The sequence below is a fragment of the Falco punctatus genome, assembly GCF_963210335.1.
Source record: "Falco punctatus genome assembly, chromosome: 1".
NCBI classification, from domain to species: Eukaryota; Metazoa; Chordata; class Aves; order Falconiformes; family Falconidae; genus Falco; species Falco punctatus.
This window is the reverse complement of record NC_137580.1, coordinates 4,660,836-4,685,258: the sequence shown is the minus strand read 5'-3', so window position 1 is coordinate 4,685,258 and position 24,423 is coordinate 4,660,836. Positions and strand designations below refer to the sequence as shown.

The following is a 24,423-nucleotide window of genomic DNA, read 5'->3' as shown; positions in this document are numbered from 1 at the left end:
AGATCCAGTATTAGACAAACTATCCCAACTTCATTGTGTTCTGAGCAAGTTCACATGTAAAATGAAGATATCCATGCTGATCTGAAGTGGCAGCCTGACAAAGATGCTCCCTAGTCTGAGAGATGCTCTTGTCAAAACGTTCTTAGATAAATATAACACAAGTTCCCCTGACATGACCGATTTAGAGAAGCCACTGTAAAACCTGCCCCAAGAGATCTGCCATTAGGTTATTGCTTATGACATTTTGAATGCTCTGGCTTACTATTTACAGTTTTAGTGCTATTTTAATCAGTTCTATCTTCCAACATAGTCTACTAATTTATTCCATAAATAAAGAGTACTAAGGTTGTATTTTTTTCTTTTCTTTTTTTTTTCAACTTTTAACTAGGAAATGCACAGGGGACAGGGAAAGACAACATTTAGACAGAAACCTACTAATGTTTCACCTTGTTTCAGTGTTTTCAGCTTGGGAACATACCAGGTTTACCTGATGGAACTACAAGAGTGAAATCATGTATAAACACATCCAAAAAAAAAAATAGTCCAAAGGTCAAGGACAGAACATGCTATTATGTGCTTTACTCAGGATCATCTGCAGATCACCTTAAAACAACAGTGAAATTGTCCACATGACTCACCACTTCGTCTTTGTCCTCAGGAGTTAGCTGAGCAGAACTTCTTTCTTCTTCCTTCTTGACTGATCTCTCATATAAATCACTGACAATGAATGAGGGGTAGTATCTGTCCTTTAGAGTCTCATAAACATCTGCCTGAATTCTGTAGAATACTTCAATGCCTTTATTTCCCACGAGACTTTGCTGTATTTCTTTATAAAGGGATTTTTCCACAGGTATTTCCCTGTTTTCCACAAAAAAATTCTGATAAATTTCACTCACCAGTTGAGGTATTTCAGCCTAGGAAGCAAGGAGGGAGAAGAAGGGAGAAGAGAATAATGAAAAAAATTTAAAAATATAAAGATGAATCAGGATCCAGGTGCATAATTTGAAGGATGATCAAGCTAATTTCACTCCCAGATGTATGAGAACACATCTGTGACTCTCTCACTGAGATCAAGCACTCTGCCTGAGCACCTATGCTAAGCAGTCAATTTCACAAGATAAATACGGATATTTTTTAAGTGAAGAAACAGCTGTGCTCTAAAATTAACATAGCTTCTGCACCCACTGCTTTTAGAAGTATGCTCCAAAAGCTGGTATTAAAGGGGGCAGGGGTGGAAGTGCTAAAGCAACATTTTGATCACCATTTTAAGTTCAGATTGTAGAGTTCAGCTGTATTTGCTCTCCTGTCTTCTGCTGGATAGGACCAACTCACTTTATACATGACTATAATTCTATAATTTGGGGGGGGGGGGGGGGGGGGGGCGGGGGGAGAAAGCAAAAATAAAAGGAAAAAAGCAAAACCGAAGAGACATTTACCAGTACACTGGGCCAGGTATTTCCACTGAGCACAGAAAAGCACACAGGTTTGAACTTTGTAATAATGAACAGGAAAGAGGCAGTAATGCTGCACAATCCTTCATCATCTCTCTAAATTAACATCCCTCTAAACTGACTGCAATTACAAAGGTTTTACCCACTCACTCAGTACAGCACAATGTTCTTGCCTGCCTCATATGACAGTATAGCAGCTACACGGCTGCATGATGCTACTTTTTTGTAATTAAAGCTGGTCCATGGAACATAAAGGTTGCCCGGCACCACAGGGGCAACAGGAGCACAGTATGTTAGAATCTCTTAAAAAATGGTAAGTCTTGAATAAAGGCACTACACAATTTGTTTTGAAAGCAAAGAGAGAAATCACAGCTGAAAGGTCATAAAATGATTTATAGCACCTTTTCCAGTCACGAGCAGTTTGCAATCAGAACTGATATACAGCTCTCTTCGCAGTGCCTGACAAAATCTTTTTATAAACACCTTCTAGCCCGAGTTGGTTGTTAGCCATTTCTTCAGATTGTATCAATGGCTCATTAATCACGATCCATAATTTGCTGCTTTGGTTACAGGACATTATTTGTATTTTCCAATTGATTAGAATCTTTTTACATAGGAGAGTAATAAAATTACAGTGAATAAAAGGTTAACTGATACTTAATAACGAAATTCATATTTCATGCTAGCGTGAATCCCAGAGGTTTAAAAGTTTTCCCCCCAGATCCACCCCACTAGTCACGAACAGAAAGTTTGTCCTCTACATTCCTGCTCTGCACCATTACTCCAAGATACTTCTTGCAACTTTAAGTGGTATTTCCTATCTTATTTCAGGGTTCTCATTCCTTTATTTTTTACTGTATATTATTGTATATTGTATATATTTGTATTTTTGTATATTTTTTGTATATTTTGTATAACTGTATATAACTAATATAATTGTATATTAATATACAATACAAATTACAATATAGTGTCGTTGCTTCCCTCTAAACAGTAGCGCAGCATTCCTGGAGAAACTTAGCTGCTTATAAAGCAACAGAACAGGGAAAGGAAGGGGTCTTAGAAAGCAAAATCTCTCTTTCAAAAGGATTAAAAACCCCACATATACACACCATTTAATGGTTTGGGACTGAATGGACTACCTGTAACTGGCAAGGTAAAAAAGTTTACATACAGACTATCAAGCAGCAACGTACTTTAAAGTTTCACATGAGCTGATACAACTAAAGCCAATATATTACTGCAACTTTCCCCTCTGGTCAAGGGGGAAAGAATTCTACTACTTTTGCATACGAAGTATCCCTTCTACCAGTCATGCTGCTACACAAAACAACAGTAAATCATCATCACAACAGTTTAAGTGCCATATTATCCTCAAACGTTGACATGAAGTTAAAAGAACTAAATTGCTTAGTAGCTATCCTATGCTATTGCTATTTTAAAAACAAATACAAAGATATTTCCTAACATCAAGATCACAGCAAGCAGAGATTCCCATTAATGTACAAGGACTTGTAATTTCTTCCACCTTGCTAGCGTTCTTCAGATACTCCACAGACTCCCAAAGACCGATCAAAGCCATCTTGTCCATCCTTTCCATGTAGATTCGGAAGTGCTCTCTGTATGAAGGGTTGGCTAAAATTTCTTCAAACTGAAGAATCTGAAGAAAGAAAAACTAAGAGTAAAATCTGGGGGGATACTTAAGTCCAGCTCCTCTCCATCTGTTATGGGGAGAATATTTTCATTTGATGTGCCCACAGAGCACCATATATACCACAAATATGTACTCTATTCAACTGCACAGACTCTTTACGGCAATAGGTTTTATATTTTTTAATGAAGAAAAAAAAAAAGAAAATATGAGTTGGAAGTATTTAGAAAATAAAGGCATCTACACTCCCATCAGATAGAAAATATTTTAACATGTTTTCTATCCAGGAGGTTAAGGCTACATTTGAAAAGACTAAGATGACATTTCAAGTCATTCATGAAATGCTACTGCCAAACATTTAAATTCCAATGTTCCTGCAAGGCAGAGGAGCCAAGCTGAACACTAACCAACCTACTCTTTGCTTAATCCAAACAAAGAATAACACCAGCAGTTTCCATGCCACAGGCCACAGAGTTTTGAGATGTATCTCAATTACTCCCAAGGCCACAGAGAAAGATGGAGTATAGTTCTTTATCCTGGCAGCTAGGGCGTTTGGTGGCCAGTTCCCATTAACTGAGCGTTATTGAAAAGCATCTATCAGAAACGCAGCCAGGTAAGAGAATGGTCTGCGATGTAATGCTCAGAACTCTACCTGAAATGAGAGAGGAATGCACAAGTCACACAGAAGAGAGACTTCTCACACCCCAGCAGATGCTGTGGCCGTTAAGATGCAGGATTAAAAAGACATTACCATTTCTCATCCTCTACTATTTTTGTGAATCCAGGCCTTTGAAACACCTGAAAATAAAACACCTCCCTGACAAAAAGAACCAATCTTCCCACGTTGAACAAAATGAACGACCCTGGCTTTCTTTGGAAAATAGGCCCAGTTTTCAAAGCACCCTATCAAAATCAGACATCCCTTCCTCTCCAACTTTTGAGTCCAGCAGCTGAACCAGTTTTCACGTTGCTCCTTTAGTGCCTTTATTTATGCGGACAGGAATCCAAATACACTGGAGTGGTCTTGGTCTCTTGTTTTGTACCTCACAGACACCAACCAATCCTCACTTTTTGCTTTTAAAAGAAAATCTGATCCTTAAGCACTGGGGCTAATGAATCTTTACAGTAAAACGCAAAGTCACAGGAAGCTAAGACAATTCGGTACAGAGCAAGTTGTGAATTCCAACCAGGACTGAGGCATTAATAATTTCTCTAATATGGGTTTTTCAATACCTTATAATAATATAATTCAGGTCATGTTATCAGCATCTTTCTCTCAGAAGATGACTTTTTTCCCTAAACCTAGTACCTCAGACTCTACCAACAAGTCACATTTAGGAAAAAATAGTTTGCTAGACTCAAGCTGTGCGGAAAGAAACCACATGTATGTGCACGTACACAATTACTAGCACAAGTCACTTCCTTAATGAATCAAACTGAAGAAGGTTCTTTAAAAACTGTAGCCACCTATGTTTTGTCTGAAACACCTCCTCCAAATTTTGGGCAGTGTTTAAGTAAATTGCATTTGTCTCAGCTGGAATGTTCATTTTCATCTTCAAAGTTCCTCAGTGACAGTCATATGTCATCCCTCTCTCCATACTTCACCATACCAGGAATCTTCTGGACATGGCTTGCTCTTAGATTCAGTGCTATTCAGGTACATGAACATAAACTTAGAGCTTCGCTATAGAGAGAGATACAGAGCTCGCTATAATCCTCACTGAACAGCACAGACAGGCAGGCTTGTGAAGCTAGGCTTGCTACAGAAACAGTGATCAGACTGTCAAAGAGAAGAACAGAGAGATGACCATTCAAAGCCCAGTCTGTGGCTTAGCATCATTGCTGTGCCTCATCATACATTTTATTCAATAGTTTTATCAAGGATAGTGATTTAAAATACATGTGGAAGAAGTGTCCTCCAGCCTCTTGAACAGAGGTCTTAATCTCTGGGACTTTTCAGCTCTGTAAATGATAGCAGAGGCAATAAATATATCACAATGTAGAGCACTGTCCTGTCACTTCTTGAGCAAGAAGTCACCTTGGTCTCTATGCCTCTATTATCCAAGCTAGCCCTACTCAGGCTGCCACAGCAAGGAGAGTAATTAAGAAATCTCCCCTCTCATAAGTAACTGTGGCTAAGTGCCACTGCAGGGAGCAAGGCAAGTACAACCATCCCTCTAGCCTAACACAGTGCTCACTGCACAAGTGCCCCGTGGTAATTAAAAAGTGGTGGTGCCTAATAATGCTGTTACACAAACCTCCTAATAGTTAACCTTGCTAACTGAAATACTTCAACAAAATTGATAGACAGAAAAGCTTATTTAAACTTCCCTTGCAGAAATGAGACCTCACAAACTTCTTTTAGGTTTTTGTTTAAGGCTTGACTATCCTAAATTATTGAATAGTTTATAACTATTAAATATGTTACAAACACTGTACTGTAAACATTATTAAGCCTTCAAAGACAGTAATGATGGACAAAAGATGTTTTTAGGTTTGAGGTGGTTAAGTTGTTACAAAACACATGCAATCCAGGAAGTATTCTGAGGAATACAAATATCTCCATTTTCAAGAAAGAGATTCTGCAGTAATTTTTAATCCTCAGTAGAAGATCATTTTATGACTCAGTATCAGCACGAATTAGAGTACAAAGGTCTAAGTTACATTGGCATACATGCATGCATTAGGGCATGTGTACACCCTCAAATCCAATATCCAGTTAGCAGACATAATCTTGGAATTACTCAGCCTCAGCAGCAACACTTCAAGTCCTTTTAACTTGAGAACAGCTTCTGGGCTTGGAAAAACCAGCAGTGACATCAATTCCCTACTTCAACAGGAAAGTAGCTAATACACTACAGCTGGTGACAGGCTCTGCCAACGACTAGGAAGGGGTTAGATTCCTCCCCTCCTCCCTGCCCCAAGCGGGGTGCTTTAACCAGCATCCCTAGCATAGGGGGATACAACAGAATAGCCTTGTTCCTGGCCCTACAAAGCAGAGAATTGGTCCTGGCAAGTCCCTAAAGATAGTCACAACCTCTCTCTGGAGAGGAACATCAAAACAACTGCTTAATTTAGAAGGGCCTGAATAGGCACCAGATGTGGCCTAGATGTCTTTACAACACACCAGGTTCCCCTTCGCTACAGCCACCTTGGCCTATAATGAATAATCACAATAAAGCTAGTAACAGTACTGCAGATCATGGGCGAGTTGAGCAGAATTTGAGTCAATAATGCACATGGTTCTGCTGGAATGATGGCACACAGACTGCAGGACTTCTGTTTTCATTTGTTTGTGGGGGTTGGTTGTTTTTTTTTCTTTTTCGTAGAGGACAGGAAGAAGAATAATGTAAAAAATAATACTGGAAAAGTGTGTCTCTTTCCAAACTGCATTTTAAAAAACATTAACACTTTGTCTGCCCACTGACTAAAATTTAAACATGCAGTGGTGTCATCATTTTTCAAAAAGATGTAAGTCATCAGAAGGCTAGCTTTGTCATACACAGCAGTAGCTGAACCAAATGCAATGATTAGTTGCCTGTCAGGAAGCATATACTACATAAGGTGTCTGGCTATTTTACTGCACATACATCAATGGAAAAACCCCTGTCTTGAGACTCACATGTTCACGAACATACTTCTGTCGCAAGACACCCTACCTTCAGGCAAGAGGAGAGCAACAATTGACACTTGCTCTTTATATCCCCAAATTCTGTACCATGAAGTATCCTGACATAATGTGATCTCAACCTGAAGCTTAAAAACCGCAGTGAAAATCTGATCAGTCACCAGTTACGTCAGTATCTATCCATATATGGTGGAAGCAGGGTCTTCCGTAGGAGTTCTTACTTGGTCCTCGTCAGCAGAATTCCAAACATGGAACTGCCTGTGCCTCAAAATACACTCAGATGGTGGATCAGATCCCCAGAGCTCCTACCACCCGTGGTTCACAGAACAGCTCCACCAAGGAGATACTGGGACTCCACACATCTTGGTGATGTGGCTGTTGTGCTGAACACAACAGATCACACAAGTGATTTGCTGAATGCACACAGGCAACAAGAACTCAATTAATTACTACAATACTGTGCAGGTACAGTTTCTAAGAAAAAGCACTAGAACTGCACTGGACCATAAATAGAACAGAAGAGATGCTTTATATATTACACTAACTGAAACTGCAATTTCCCTGAAATCTAATACCCAGGGCAGAGTATAAATCAGTATCAGAGCTAATGACAGAATTCAGATTCGGACAGTATCTGGGGTTTGCTTGCTTATAAACATTTGGTTATAATTCACACATTCAGGATTTCCCTAGAGAAGCTGGATACAGGATAATGAGGTGTGTGAAACGTGCAAAGTCAAATACATAAAAGTCACAGGACTGTATAATTAAACAGAAAACCAACACTGTTTTATAATTAGTTTCTGCTGTAAAAGGGAAAAAAAAAAAGGTATTTCAAAACACAAAATATTTCTTAAGTCTGTAAGAGAACACTGACAGCTCCAAATAATCCATCTCCACATTTAAGCGCATAATCAGAACACGCATTAAAGGTTTTTACCATTAATGCTATTATTCCCCTACTACTGCAGGAAAGAGAAAGCTTTCTGTAGGACGCAGAAGTGAAACCAAAATACAAGGTTAGGTCAATTTGTTCTTTGTTCAATTGGACCAAATAAGTCAGTAACTTATTCAAGCTTCTGTATATAATACACTTACATAAAATAATTCAAAACACCATCAGTAAATGACCATTTCTGACCTATTTTGACCTATTTCATGCAAGCTGAAGAAAGGAAGGCAAACTTCCAGTGTCCTCTACACAAGGCTGTTATTCTGGAGGTTAAGCGCTAGGTAAACCAAAAAAAACGGCACAGCTGGACTACAGAGAGGAATTATGGACCACCAGCAGTGACTTACCAATATTAGCGCATCTCTTACATCTCGAACACTCCCCTGCCATTTTGCTTAGAAAAAGGCCTGAGTGTTCAGTCAATACTGCCCACGTAGTAGGGTGCAGCATCCAAAATAACACTGGTTGCCTTGAAGTAAGAACCCAGACTGCAGCTACCACAGTTCAGGAAACGAATGGGAAGAAGCAGCAGTAAAGACAGTCCCCTTCCTCAGCTAAACCCTGGGCATTTTTCTGTTCTCTGAAGAGAACAGTGTGGCCTCCACCTCTCATCCAGCCTTTTTCCTGGCAGCGAAGAGTTGGGTACAACAGAAGAGAAAAGCGGTTTTCCTATTTTCCGTGCTGACACAGGCGTGGAGTGGGTCTAGGGCTTCTTCATAGAAACAAGTCAAAAACTTAGAAGCAGAGCAGCCCTGGACCCCGTTGTTTCCACCATCACTACAACAAATGCCTGTGGAGAGTCTTTACTCATATTAATAGTACCATTAACTCAGTATGGAGCTGTTCATTAGTATGTTTGCAAGATATAACCCTGGGTCAGCAGCTCCCCCCAAAAATCCATCGGGTTATAAAAAAATGCAACATTAAGTCCTTTGATTTTCATTATAATAATATTATATTTTATTGTATTTCTGACCAAGCCCTGCCCCTATCCAATGCAGCTTCACTACTTGATCTCTCCTCACAAACAATCTTATACTACCATGTATCTATCCTGGAAAGTCCATAACATCTCAGCAGGCACCGAAAGTGGCATCAGTGGCTCATGCAGTGCTGCCACATGCTTCCCTCTTTCCTTTTCTCCTTGGCATCTCTCGCTACACCCATCTTCAGGAAACAGATCAGGACTACTTTGGCACAATCTATGACACACCATCTGAAATCCTGTTTTAAGGACAACAGGAGCAGGTGAGGAATTGCTGTCTTTCAGACCCTACTCAAGAAAGATGAAACACAAATAATAAGAACTGTTTCTCTGTCATGCAACTTTTTCTTATGCGCCGCTAAGCTACAACTTTAAGAACATAATGAAAATTAAAGATCCCTGCATGAAGACATAACTTCTCTTCTACCTACACGCAAAAGGTAAAATCTTCTTTCCAATTTGAACATGTGAATTACTGCACTTTGCCTAATGGGGAAGAGTGATTACACAAAGAAGTCACTAAATTTATTAAAAAGTTTAGCAAGGATAAGTAGCCATGATTTTATTTTTACAGGTCCTGGCTAATACAACAGTAGTTTTTCAAATCCAGACCACAGTGATGTTGAAAACCAGCATTTAGTCAACAGCTTTACCTGAGTTTTCCTGCAAAATTGCCCTTAATATTGTCAATTGCCTTTCGTAAGTGTTTGCTTTTGAATAACTTAGTATTTGCAAACCCCCAAGGTATTTCCTACAGTAAATGTAACAAGGGCTAAAGAAACCCAGCACATAATGCTGGCAATCTTTTATTTGAAAGCACATTGCTACTTTCAGAAATGCTGCTACCATGTCTTTATTAACTCCCTACATGCAGTATGTCTGAAAAAGCACACATGCTTAGGAGCCGCTCAGTGCTTCAGGAAGTTTCACATCTAGCAATATTCCAAGCTAGGTGATCAGTATGTACTTCTGGGTACTGCAACTATCTTTTCCCAAGATAAAAAAACTATGCTGCAATTAATTTGTACTCGACTCCTGAGGGAAGGGAGGGATTAATGACAGTGAGGCTAACGCGAGCCAGTGCTAACACATTCAGGATGACCTTCAGACAGTGTACATGTTTTTCAATTTATACCTTCTGACTCTGGGGGCCATCGCCTTCATCAGAAATGCCATCTTCCTGCTGATCATAAGCAGGCCCTCCCAGGAGCCTTATTCTCTTCTCGCACTGCTTCTTTGCCACTGTCAGCTGATTAATATACCTCTTCACATTGCGAGCCCTCAGTAGGTCAGCTTTCATAGCCGCAGTTTCTTTTCCTTTTGAATCTAAGAATAAACCAAATCAGAGACAGTCTTTTACAACATGAAATCATCATCGCACTGTTGACTCTGTGACCTGCCTGATCAAAGCATTTGTCATTCAGGAATAACCTATGCACATGAGCACAGATACTGGAAAGTTTGTATTTGAAACAGAATGATGATTTTGAAACATTCTCCAATGATATTTCAAGGGCTTATACAAGACAGTTGAGAAAAAAGTCCTTATTCAAACGTCCAGTGAAATCTCCAGCTCTCTTCCCATAGCTTGCTGCAAGCCACAGACCCAAGACTTGTGCTATGGGATGTGTATTTACCAGATGGTGTTAGGAAGTTACCTACAGTCATGGTGTACAGTAACACACGGAGCTGGTGGCTCATGTAACCTACTGAATGTAACATTAACTGCCTAGAGTCACGAAGGACTGGACTCAATCCCCTCCAGCCCAGCAGGACACATTCCCATTGCATCTCATGTACAAATACCAATTTCTTGAGCCTGATGCAAATAGCATATCGCACTATCTCCTCCAGACAACAACACTAACTGAAGCTCACTCAAAATTATCGGATAACCAAGGAAAAAATAATTTAAACAAATCTTACAACGCTACATCAAGACTGTATAGTACTGTTAAATAGTAAAGTAACATGAAGATGACAGTCAGTTGAATAAGACTTAGTCATACAAGATATAATATGTTTGTGCATTCTACATTCCAGCCTCTTCAGCTAATTACCAGGGTCTAAAAAAAGAAGCAGCTGATAAAGCAGATTGAAAAACCCTATTGCATTGAAATCATTCCTGTTTTATATCTGCAGGATGCAACCAATTCACATTTATAGACATGGGGGTTTTTTTTCTTTTGTTCAATGATAATACTCCTGCTTTTGCAGGCTGCAACTGAAGGTTGGTAGCAAAGTACCTGGCTTGTACTTGGCTCTGGATTAATTGCTTGCTCAGGGATAGAGATCTATTCTACTATGTTTTCATACTATCAAATGCTAGTAAAATGATGTAGATGAAAACAGTGTTCCATTTTCAAAACTGTTGCTGGAAAGAAACCACCAGACAGCTCAGTTTGTGAATGCATACACAGAAAAAGGAAATCTCACAGGAATTTTTTAAAATAGGTATTTTCAACACATTTCTCATACATTAAGGTACCTTCTCCTTTTAGGACTGTTTTCATCCTTTTATTTCCCTCTCAAAGCCACATGTAACTACTACACACGACCGTATGTTTTGTCAGTGTATACTAAGGGACAACTAAAGGTACATGGAGGTCCCTGAAGTTCCACATGTATGGTGAGCACAGATATTCTCCCAAATTATTTTGCCATATTTTTAATCTCACTTCGTTCACTGCACTTATTTAGGTATGTTGGTAGGGAACCTTCCTGATTCAAAGACTTAGTGTTTTAACAGATAAGTATCATTTGCATCTGAACTTCCATGTAATAGTGAACGACAGTGATGATACTTGCTGAGGCAAATGATAAAATGAGTTTACCATGGAAAAAGAAAAGGCCATCTGTTTTCCTGGTATGTTATCTCCACAGGGAAGTCAACAGAGCATTTAATTTAGCGTTTCAGTTCCCTCACCAGAGGTACTAGTATTAATGAGGGAAAAAAAAGGAAAACAACAAACGGCAGGAAAAGACCTTAAGGACAAAACAGCTCTCCCCCTCAATTTAAAACATTTACAGCTAATACAAATACATGGACAGTAGTTTAAAGTGAAGATTAAAACCCAACATTTTCCCTCCTGCACTTGATGCAGATAATTTTTAGAAGTTTAAATTCTTTCAGTAGTTTAATTACTTCGGGCTCAAAATGCATATTGAAACCCCACACTTTGAAAACTCACGAACAGTGCTACACAATGATCAATTCAGCCTCCTTAAAACAAAAGCACCCTTCTTATTGAAAATAAGGCATTCTTGAAGGGTTTTCAAAGTAAACACATCTACTTTACCTGAAGTCTCAGCATCGTGTGATTGCAGCAGGCCTTCAGGAGAGGCTAATGAGCCAGCCCTACATCCCACTTGCTTCCAGCAATTAATTACTTTATTAGCCAAGAATCTTCAAAACTATTTGCCTCACTCAGGTCTTCATATCCATAAGAAGCCACTCCATGTAGGAAATACTCGGGTCAGAGTGATGAAGATCACACTGCCAGCCTGTTCCTGCTCCATGGATAAACAGGACTAGTCACTGTGAAAGCCTGGCAGTGACGTCACTTCACAAATAAACAAGAGGCTGATGAAGAGCAGCCCAGCACAGAGCATGGCCTCCAAAATAACTCTCCTTATCAGGGGAAATTTTGACGAGACACATACTGCCATGGAGGAACTTCAAAACCCCAGAGGGGTACTGTGCACTCCTCCCAAGGGCATCCAAATGCAATCAGTACCAAAAGCAGAATTTTGAGTTCTGCTTATCGAACCACAGCTGTTGATAATTCAATTTCACTGAACAATATTAAAATGCAAACGGTCCACATGAGCTCAGACTTCCCAAGCAATCAAAGCTAAGCTGACTGTGCAAATCTTTTTTACTCCATGCATTTTTACACATCTACAGTAATTTCTGACAAAGCTTCCATATTTTTTTCTGTATCATTCATGACCACCTTGATTGGAGCTAGGCCAGGAACAGATCCTAGAACCCACCAAAGACGCTTCTAAGAATGGATTCCTCAGACCTAATTTTATTTTCTCTTCTTTTTTGGTTAGTTTTGCTACTTGGTCAGGTTTATATGCACTGAATACATTAAAATGCTGTACATATTCACACTGTCCCACTTTTCAGTCAGAATGCTGCACCTTGCAAACAGTCATGTCAACAAATGCCACACAAACTTTATAACCACAAACTACAGCAAAGGATACAACAAGAATCACGTAAATTAAGACGTATGTAAAGGCTGCTTAAAGCACAAACTAAACTGTACTGTAGTACTGCATGAACTGTCCCCTCTCTTAACAGTAGCAGCATAAAACAAAGACTTCTTGTTTTAACTGCAAAGTTATATATAGCGAAAACATGATTAAAGCTGAAAGTAGAAGTTCTTTTTCCTTTACGGTTTCAAGAACTACAGATATCTGACACCTGGCAGCATGTACAACAGCACTGACTCACCTGACTAGTCTCTGAAGGAGCTACACACATGTACACCATCATATGCATTTCTGCAAGACTTTTTGCAGGAGCCAAGTTAAGCACATGCAGTGCCTACTTAATGCCACGCTGAAGTATTTAAATAGCGCACATCGATTTAACATTTTCATATAAACAGTAACCATAATATTCTACATATAATTTACCAATCGTTACAGACCTCTTTGAACTCTCTGAAACTTGGAATTACACATTTTCAAAGCCTACACAGGCCTGGAAAAGTATTTCTTCAATTTTGCAAGAGCAGGTCAGACTTCCAGAAGAACAGTACATACAGTTCTTCCACTGTCCGCAGTAGAAGCAAAGGGAAAACCAGCTCTAATGTGGTCAGACAAGAGAACGAGTAAAAGAAGTGCCAAATCCCAAACACTTGCAGCAACAGACCTGGGGGAAGGGACTTAAAGGGAGATCATGAAGAATTTAGGCACTGACCGTTAGCAATATATAGCGCAACACAGCCTCCCACATCACAGCCACAGCTAAGCAAAACAAAAAGCAAAGTGGCAGTATGGTAAGTTTGAGCACGGGAGTTAAGCATACCCTAAACAATGAAATAACATCCACCACCTACTGCCTCTGTCTACAGGTTCCTGTATGTCCTTTGGTCACGTCTATCTGACCAGACAACCTCTCCCCTCCCTCTTTCACTGACAGGCATCTCTCCAAACCAGCTGTGGACAAGATGCGTTACCATCATTGGCGCACAGACATAAGATCTCAGAAGCATGAAGAAGAACCTCCTCTATAAAACTGATTTGAGAATCACAAATCAAAACAAGTCTGCCGCAGTCAGAGTCACTGTAGCCTTCACCTCATTCCACAAGGATTGCTTCCACACTTAATGCTTGAGCACGACATGCAAACACAATGTTTGCTCTTTAAGTCTTGCCAAAAAGCTATGCAAAAATAATTGCATATGCGTGTTTATCCCTGTGTGGAGGATGGGGGTGTGGGGGGGAAGAATCATAATACAGTTTTGTCATAATCAATTTAGATGGCATATGTGATGTGCTGGAATGCAGAAGTACCCGATTTTACTTGACTCTAAATTATCATCTTGACAAAACCCACACATCACAACCCACACACCCAAGTTAGCTGAAAGAAAAATCCCTTTTTACAGACACACATTCAAGCCTCTTTTGGAACCACAGGACCCAAGAAGCCTGCCCACAGACAGTTTTGTTTCTGTACCAGTTGTCAGTTCCGCTTATAAAAGATGGAGACTGGGAATGCTCAGCAGGAGGAATCTTCTGCTGCAACGCAGCAGATCTCTCCATACAGAAATGGCTGCTTATTTCATCTGTCTCGCAATCCCTGATTGGAAAAGAGCAGTTTTCTCAGCAAGGATGCCCAGGGGTTGATTACAATGTGGTGTGTGAAAAAGTCCCATCTGGTCGTCCAAGGGTGGTTTCCAATCATGCTGTGAAGCCAGGTATAAGGCATAGGAAATCAAAAGGCAAATCAAACAAATCCCTCTACAGTGTGTGTGTTGTGAAGGGGGCATAAAATAAATAAAACTGTTGAGAGATTTGTTCTGTTTTTCCCCTAAGATAAGGTACATGCCTTCACGGGGTTCTGTTTTAGAGAGCAGCTGGTAAAAAGGGATCCTTGCTAAAATTCTTGTAGGATCCCGTAATACAGTATCAGTAAGAGAAAAAACAAAAACATGTCTGTTAAAATTAGAACTAGCATATTTCAACGGTTTCTTATTCACATTACAGCAAATATCAAGTTACTACAGCAACTAACTTTTGTTGCTGTTTCAAAACTGTATTTTGAAGCCTTATCTTTAGAAAAATTAAGGTCTACTCTTGCTTATAGAAACTCAGGTCCCTCTCACTCACACTACACCACCTGATCTGCGTATTTGTCCTCTTTATCACATAGCTTTTGTAAAAAAATCCCCTAAAATACCTAAAATTTCACTCAAATCCACTTCAGCACTTCTGAAGAATCCTTATCAAAAGACAAGATGGAGAGAGCACAACAGTTAAAAGATCAAGTAAGACGCGATTCTTTCAACCAAAGCAGACATGAATGTAAAGCAGAGCACAATCCAAAAATATCAGTAGGTAGAAACACCAAAGATGAGTTTTAAAAAAACCCACCAAAAACACCCCCACAAAACCAGAAAAACACACCCAAAACCAAGTCTCCTCCTGCATTCACTTCTGGAATGACCCTGACCATTCTGGAAGAAGATACATAGGAGAACACAGTTTGGAGAAGTAATGCAGATAGATACATGTACACATCAGATTCAGCACTTCTGTGCAAGTGTAAATGAGGGAAGCAGTGTAGTGTCAGCATGCAAAATAACAGCTTCTATTTACAGTGGTCTGCAGCATTCCAAAATAAACCAAATCAACACCTCTGCGAACAATAATGCTTCATTAGGGTTCTTATTCAGCTTTAGCAATGACCAAAAGCAATTCTCTTGGCCCTGAAGTTTTATCATCCACCCACAACAGGCATCATACTGTGAACCTCTCAAATTGTGTTGTCTCAGCCTTTTTTAAGACATTTGACTCTCTCAAGGAGTCAAATGCAAAACTTACTGCTTAACATGAATCAGATGCTTTTGTACGTTTTCGTTTGCTCTCCTACGCTCACATGCCAGAAGATTCAAGTGATAGAAATCTGAAAAGAAAAAAGACCCTATAATATGCCATTTTTGACTACAGAGGTTTTAACACAATGATGTTTAGAAGCACTTTAAAGCACTCCATCCTTTTATTAGAGGTCCATAACAGGTAAACATTTTGCCAATAGGTGGCACCAACACTAGTTAAATCAAGCATAAAGAACCTGTCCTGGCTGAGAGACAAGCCTTCCCCTCCAACCCCTCTGGGCACCAACATTAAATGTATATACTTTGGTATCACCACATAGATTAGTACGTCAGGCAACTGTAGCTTAGATGGGAAGTCATCAGTCTGAAACCTGGTCCTCAGGCTACTCATCCTTTAATAATATCCACCTAATCTTTTTATAAATAAAATATTTTTGGTCAGTTTTAGGGACTTAATTATGTCTTGTCAACCAATAGCAAAGGTACACAAACCTGCTCAGTCATAGTTATTGCTAGTCACGTAGCACAACACTTACTTTGCTTAGATAGTAGCTAAGCACTCACTGCTGCAGAATATTGGCCATGCTGCTGCACTAAGTGCTCCTGACATCTGTTGCTGTACCTTTTTCTATCGAAAACACTGCCGTGGGAAGCTCCCATGCCTCAAACTGATGGAGGCTGAGACTATATCCATGTACATATTATTCTATACTTGTTCTGCTTATAGTCTAAGAGCAGATACCAGGCTCCACAGACTGCTGGCCAGCCAAAGTTCAGTTGTTCTAGCTGAACACCTAGGCACTGAAGAAGCAGTTACATTTTCAGGTCCCAACTTGACCATCAGAAAAAGGAAATAGCCAGCAGTAAGACTATCTCTCATCAGGCTGGAATCAAAGCTCAGAGATGCCCATGACACAAAAGGCAAGAGCTCGTTTACTAGCTGGAAAGGGACGACTGTCATATACATCAAACACCCAAGCTCACATACATTATGACAGACATGCAGCAGGTACAGGGGGAACATTAAAGAGAGAGAGAATGAGATGGTGCAAACACACTTCCATTTTGCATAAAGCTTACATTTAATTATTCACTATGAAATCCAGCTGTTGCAGAGGTAGCACTATGCTGTGGTATCCAGCAAGGAAAACATCAAAAGGTGGCATAAGGAATGTGGTTGTCTGTACTACAAGAGTTCAACAAATCTTTGTATCAGCAGCAAGCGATGCTGGGGTTTTTTGTTAGCTTTGTTTTTGTTTTAAGGAAGGTAGCAGAGCTTCTTTCCTTAAACTTTTCTTCCTAAAATTCAGAAACATGTTAGATTTGTTACTGCATTAGGAAAAATGCCTCCACCTTCTTCAGAAAAAAATATGACACAAAGCCGCCTTTAGAACTAGATTTTAAACCTCTACAGTTTCGATAGCCCTCTTAAAGTTTACTGTGTATAGACTGAGTCTGAAAATTATTGGTAGATTAAAACCTTAAGAGGAATGAAACAGATTAGAAAGCTGTGCTAAATTCATGTGAACTGTAATTAACCTTGCATTGTATGCCTCTGTTGGACATACTGTTCCACGTGTCAAGCAAAAAAACCAAAAAGTCACCTTTTTCTTCAGTAGAATGAATCATTGGCTATTTATTAAATAAAAGGTTTAGCCACAATAGCCTCACTTGGTAATACAGCCAGTGGTGGCAATCGACTCTTAAATGACATAAAAGGCTGTTAATAGGACTAAACTAATAATGAAAGTTGACACCTTAACACAAAACTTCAGTGCAGCAGCTAGTGGAATATCTGTTGGATATTTTCTAATACAGGTAAAAGTCAAGAGCCCATAAAAATGCAGAACCAACTTCACCACAGAACAAGTGGAACCAGACCTATTTTGGCAGAATAAATAGCAATTATTTTTTTGTATCTGTTCTGCAGTACCAGGCATTTGTAGCTTCAGAAACACATCTCTTCAGGGTTTAGAACCCTGAATAGTTAACTAGATAAACTCAAGTGAGACAGAGGACAGTGAGAAAGTAATTAATTGTAGGAACCCAAACCGTATAAAAATATTTCCCAAATCAATTCTCGTCACAGCAAAGACCAATGGCAGCACAATTGGAAATACAGGCTTAGAAACATTGATTTTTCATAATGTACTGAGTTAACTTCCTTGTTTTCATTTTATTACTTTATGAAACAGACTTTCCATTAAATTAACTTTCATCTGAGAAATATTAAAACCTCTTCCTGTAATGTACACTTGAGCAAAACCAGTGCCTTCTTTTCCTTTTGCCTTGGTTTGACACAAGTACTTTATCCTACAGGAATGCACATTTAGCTCTATTTTAGAATGTAAGCAAAAGGCATTTCAGCATATCAGTGTTGACAACCTTACTTTCAGAAACTTGACCACGGACCCCAAACTCTTCAGACTGCCCAAAGATCATACCCACCCACCCATACCATGGCATGCTTATTTTCTGTTTCTGCATTTTTCATTAACACTTGACTGACTTTTAAAAGCTTTCCTTTGTGATACAAGGAGCTTGAAAAGGATTTTATTTTTTTTTTATACCTGACAAATAGAGATTACATGAGAACCTAAAAGAAAGATCTTTTAGACTTGTATACAAATTCATTTAAATTGTCTATTGCCTTTGAACTATGCTTTGACATACTTTAAGAATATGTCTATGCAAAAACTTCTGTAATTTTGCCATCAGTATAATCTCCTGAAAATACACCACTGGTTTGCTACATTTGGAGAACCATAAAAAGCAGTACATATAATAAATATAAGTACAAATGTAAAATGCACATGCATTTTAAAAGGCAGACATTGCCAAAACACTGCAGAAGGATTTAAGAGCACTCTGTATTGCAGCACAAAAACATAATACAATGAAGAGTCAAAAATAAAAGCTGACTGACAATTATGCTGTATCATTCCTTCTTCTGTGTTTTGAAAGGATAACAGAGTGAGACTTTGAAGAATGGATTGTATGAAAGAGGAAACAAGATTCTCAGCATACAAATTTGTACTGCCAAAAATCCTTAGCTGCAGCAAGTTCTGAAAATAAATGCATCATAGATATGACCTTTCTCATGATCCGTCAGCTTAGATGAAGATGGGGTGGGGGGATAATCACGCCATGGGAGTTTCTGGAAGAATCAGACAAATGAAACAGAACTGAAACACCAAAGGCATAGAATTCCTAAAATCTGTCTAAAAATCCCACACACACTGATTGCATATGCATGTCAGGAGTTCAAACAGCTTTTCAAGATAAAAGTAACAGATGTGACTTAACAAAACGGAATCTTACCTTTCTGCCTCTTCACTTGGGGAATATTGCTGATTGTGGTTGCCTGAACTATTTCCACTACAATCTGATACCTAGTTTTAAAAACAGTAGGGAATAAGGGTGAAGAGAAAGGAGAGAAGAAAAGACATGTATTAATTTTTCACAATGTGTTCTTCATACAGGACACTTAAGAACTAATAAAAACCCAAAGACTTCCACCACCTCCTCACCTGCAAACAGTCATGTCTCAGAATACCTGCAACCTAAGGGTCGCTGTGCATATGGAGTAGAGTAGGGGGGGAAAAAGGTTATCTTGAAACAAAAGGAAAACATCCAACTAACATTAATACTGCCCCCTTCTCTCAATTGCTGGCACTGCACAGCCAGTTAATATCAATGAACGCAATGTGAAGTCATGTTCTTAAACACAAGTTTTCTGTAGGCAACTAGGATTAGAGTTCAGTTCAAAAGCAAAAAGCTGTCTTTAATGTTATTCTAGCTAATGCACTCAATACATATATGGAGCATATATAAATTAGAAGGAAAAAAAGTATTCTACTAAAATAAGTTAAAAGTACCACACTCCAGGAATTATTAAAACCTGTTTATCACCTAAAAGTCTATTACACATAATGGAAGATGGCTAATGCAGTTAAACTGAGTTTTAAGTAAAACCAATCTTGTAACTAACAGACACCATTCACTCAGCAAAGAAAACGACTGCCAGTTAAATCTTTCATAAATGTCAAAGTTCTGGTCATAACAAACACTCAAATTCCTCTCACTACACTTACTTTGGCACCTATTAATACTAGTAATAAAGCAAGTATTCTAGAGAATTTAACTCATTCCTGTAGGAGTTCCCTAACCTCATCACGTTAACCCCTAGATGAAGGCCGAAGCCTCCTGTACCGTCTGCTTTGTCCATGACTACTAATTCTCTGTTTAAGAAAGGGTCTATGACCCTTAAAATATATTCCTCTTCTTACATGTCTACTTCTTTCACCAACGTTATTCAATTCCCCCCATTCCTCTTGCCTCCTGTAACTCTAAGGATTTTGATTGTCTCTGCCTCTTTGTATAGACATACCACTTTACACACACAGCATATGCTCACTTATAACTACACTTTCAGAGTTTATTTTTTTTTTCTGCAGTAATCTTTACTCAACTCCCTCAATTACCAAGTTGAAACCTCAGAACCTGCTCGTAATGCTTTACTTTTTCTAAGCCTACTTCCTTTTGCCATTACTCTATCTTGTTTTTTTCCATCTGCCCACCAGTTCTTTCCCAGTCCTTCAGAGGAAGTAGGGCACCAAAGTGAGGGTGGTATTTTTGGGCGCAGCAGTCCCACAGTTCATTCCCTGCTCAGACACAGACTTCCCAAATGATTCTGGGCAGCTCACATGGACTTTTGTTGCCTTAGGTTATGTATCTTTAAGTGCGTTATAAACAACACTCATTCACCTCTCTCAGGTGTTGTACGGTAACTGTGAACATTATGATTTTATCAAACAAGGTACAAACAACGAAGTAAATACTGCACATGGAAGGTAGTTTCCAATTTAACCTTGCAACATTTTTCCTTCCAAATTTAATGCCATTTTTTCACATTCATGGTTTTATGTGGTTTTGTTACCGATACTGTAATACAGCATCTCTTTGTTTCCTGTTCCTCATCTATTACCTTAAGCAAGAGAGATCCTCCAAGTTACATCCTCCAAAACACTGTTTAGTCTGTTCTTCCTAAGCGCTGTACTCTTGCTGTTAACTACTCAATGAGAGCACTGTACAGCACTGCACCACAGAGACACCACTCTGGCTACACTGCCAGACCACAAACCTTTCTCCTTGAAATTCTGTTCCAAACATTCTAGCTGCTACACATTCTCTGGTGCTGGTAAGTAAACATCTAAGGGAATTTGAAATGTAATGTATTAATTTTATTTTCAATAAGTGAACTGGACCAATCATGGGCTCACATCCATGTAACTTCTTCCCACTCTTACCTCTTCCCTATTCAGTTATATTAATCTCTTTCCCCCATTTCTTAAGTAAAAGATGACACAGAGCCAGTGATAATGTTTCTTACCATGAACTGTGCAGTGACCTTTTGCTGCTATACTAACAAATAACAGAATAAATGTAATACTGATCTTGAAAGTAGAATGAAAACTATCCACCAGTTTATTTCCTTATCACTATTTATTTTCAGCTACGTTAACTCATTACATCTTCTATCTCTAGTCTTCTGACAGAGCAAGTAAATTTGTTTCACATCTGACACGGAAGAATTCATCTTTTCTATCTTATTTGTAGGAGACTTCGAATTTATCCACGCTAACTTAAATCTGAGAGAAAATGCAGGGGAAATTTCACTGTTTAACTTTTCCTTCTTGAAAGAAACAGGGGCAACATGGTTTTTGTGGAAACTTGATAAAACAGGAATAAAACTGCCTCCCTTCATGACTAGCAACAACACAGGCAAACATTATGAAAAGTGACTTGAAAGATGTTCATATAACAGACCCTTCTCTGGAAGCTTTGTTAGTTTGGGGTTTTTCACCCCAAACAAATCCACGTTTTCAGACTGCAAAGGTATGAAAGGGAAAAAAAAAAAAACCAAAAACCCACAAACAACCAAAAAGCTCCTTGGAAATTAGCAAAATAAGAACAAACATCAGGTCCCCAAATGTCCCCTATAAAAATGAAAGGGATGTTTCCACAAAAACCACGGACAGACGTACTACTAATAGATACAGTGACCAAACGTTAGAGGCCTGCTATAGATATTAACGAACCTTGAATTCAAAAGTATCTCCAAAATTAATGATAAGTAGTTCCTGCATCATTTAAATAAGTTGTAAAAATAAAATCCATAAAAGCAATGCAAAAAATCAATACGATATTTCTTCTTAAGATAATGCTCCTAAGCAAGGAGAGGGGAAAAAAAAAAAAAAGTGTAAAAAATCCTAGTACCATTACTAGCCTTTCAAGGACAGCTATTTGCAAGGCAGAGAGCTGGCACACCTGCTTACAAGGAGATCCAGCATACAGACTCCCACTCTTTTCTGATTTCCCGGGCAAAAGCAACACACACCCTTCACCCACAGGTTTCCACCGATCCAAGCTGGGGATTTGTCTTTACTTCGTAACAAAATACCTGGTTCTAGTCACAAGAAATCCTAGTAAAACTCTGTTAATGAGATCAGTGTGGAAGGATGCCTTACAGGACTTCTCTCCTGTAATGTCATGTCTATCCATCAAGGAGCATCCAGGAGTCCACGCTTTCTTGACTATGGTCAGTCAAGAGTCTGAAGAAATGTTTACCAGTCCCTCATGGCCTCCCTCATGGAGCAAGGTATTTTATGTTTATTTTAGTAACTGGATAGTAATTAATCTGCAGATAAGAGCATGGCAGGAATTTTTAAAAAAAAAAACAAAAACACAAACCTAGTTTCCCAGCAACTGTAGTGCCTTGGGATAAATCTCCCTCAAAGCTAAGCCTACACAGAAAATTGTTACTACTTATATCTGTTCTTTACCAAGATGTCACATGACAATGCTAGAAGTCATAAGAGAAAGCTTAGTGCATGAATGCCATGCACTGGCTTTGAACGGACAGTGAAAAATAATTTCTAAATAAAACCAAGAAAAGGAATTTTTGATAAACAAAATATTATTGCCCAAAATAGCATCTAACTGGAAAACTTGTTTAAGTGCAACATGCCCGTAATTTATTGGTTGTAGGAAGAGAACTGGAAGCATTCTCCCCACTCCTGTCATTCTAACAGATTCTGTGTTTCTCAGTGGTAACTGTACAATGGCTTGTTTCTTCCCCTTTAATTCCTTCCTTATTGGATATTTCCCATGGTTCACTACTGTGAATTACAACCCAAAATACCATTTAGTTTGTTCACCTAAAATATCACTTTTTTTTTTTCCCCATCCATATATAGATCACTGTTTGGTTTTCATGACATAAATTTGGAAACTTTCACTGGTAAACTATGAAAGCTTCGCAAAATATACTACACAACTTTGAGATGACTGCAGGTTGGTCCATCTCTCTCTAGGTGCACCTACAGTGCTGGAGAACAAACAGAACAGGAATCTCTCCCCCCCCAGGGGAACATGTTCTTTAGCCACCTTCCCAGGGACCAGCCCTATAGAAACAGAGAAAAGAAGAGCGCTGCCTCTCTTCAAAAACAAGATACATTTTCTCAGACATTTTTCATTCAAATACTGACCAGCTCAACATTTCATTGGGTGTAGAGGAACCTGTTTCAAGATGATGGTAGTTGGACTCCACAGGCTAGGAAGAAAAAAACCTAAGTGCAGCCAAACCCACATAATTTCATAAAGCAAATGTGCTAGATGGTATTAAAGAACACAATTTAAAGTGACCTATTAGCTAAAAAGAGAGCACATCGAGCATTAATGTGCCTGAACAACAACAACAGAAGAGTTGGGTTTCTTCTGAAACAGATCCATTAGTGTGATTATGCTAATAAATATGTCAATTAGGTTTTAGACAGTCTAATAGAGACTAATTTCTGCTCTCAGGAAAGGCACACTGGCCCAGAGTAAAGAGCAAATTTTAAAGCAGATGAACAATAAGTAGCCAGGCAACAGAATCATTTCACCATCACCCAAATGTATTTTCCAATCTCAGAAACGCAAGTGGTTTCAGATTCAAAAAGAAGCGTCAGAGAAAGTAAGATGTTACTTATGCAGCCCACATACTCCACCCTGGTAAACCATCACTTGGCCTGATCAAGTCAAGTCTAATAAAAGGCGTGGGTCACAACAGATAACAGTGCAGCGAAGGAGATCAATGTGCTTGTGTCTTTTAGATGCTGCTGCAGCCATTTAGGAAGATAGAGAGCTGACCTGCAACACCAACTGAAGGGAGTCAGCAAAGAGGGAAAAATACCAGTTGTAGTTGGTCACAACAGGTTAGGACAAACACTCTAGAGATGGCTTCAACAGTCCCTCCAAAGCTTTGATGCAGCTCAACAAAACCAACTCACGGTCATCTAAGGAGATGCAGCAGTATGTCTGCTCCCTTCTTCCCAGTCAATTGTTCCTTATCCTTTCACTTCCATCAGAAATCTGAGGAGAAATAGCTCATCTAGGTAAGGCAAGCATAAACATCTTCTACTTGGGTAAGCAGGCTGGAGATGCAAGTGGTATCCCACGATGAAAGATGGAAGGAGAGAGATTAAATTTTTCGAGGGTGGGGAGTTAGTAAGAAAGTGGGCAGGTGCTATTATAAAACAGGACATTGAACAAACTCATGATATGTAGGAGCTTCGATGCTGGGGTTTTTTTGGTCTTTAAGGAATTCTCCAGAGTTCATTAACATGTTAAGAAG

At 39.1% G+C, this 24,423-nt stretch overlaps 1 protein-coding gene across 2 annotated transcripts in view; it reads right to left on the bottom strand.

Moving 5' to 3' along the window:
- SNX25 (sorting nexin 25) overlaps positions 1–24,423 on the bottom strand; it is a 93,709-nt gene that overhangs the window by 26,748 nt on the left and 42,538 nt on the right. For both annotated transcript variants that reach the window (XM_080373769.1, XM_080373770.1), the window contains 4 exons: positions 19,068–19,138; positions 9,803–9,993; positions 2,980–3,111; positions 639–914 (listed from right to left, as the gene is read on the bottom strand). In XM_080373769.1, coding sequence (XP_080229895.1) covers positions 639–914; positions 2,980–3,111; positions 9,803–9,993; positions 19,068–19,138 — 670 coding nt within the window. The remainder of the gene's footprint in view (positions 1–638; positions 915–2,979; positions 3,112–9,802; positions 9,994–19,067; positions 19,139–24,423) is intronic.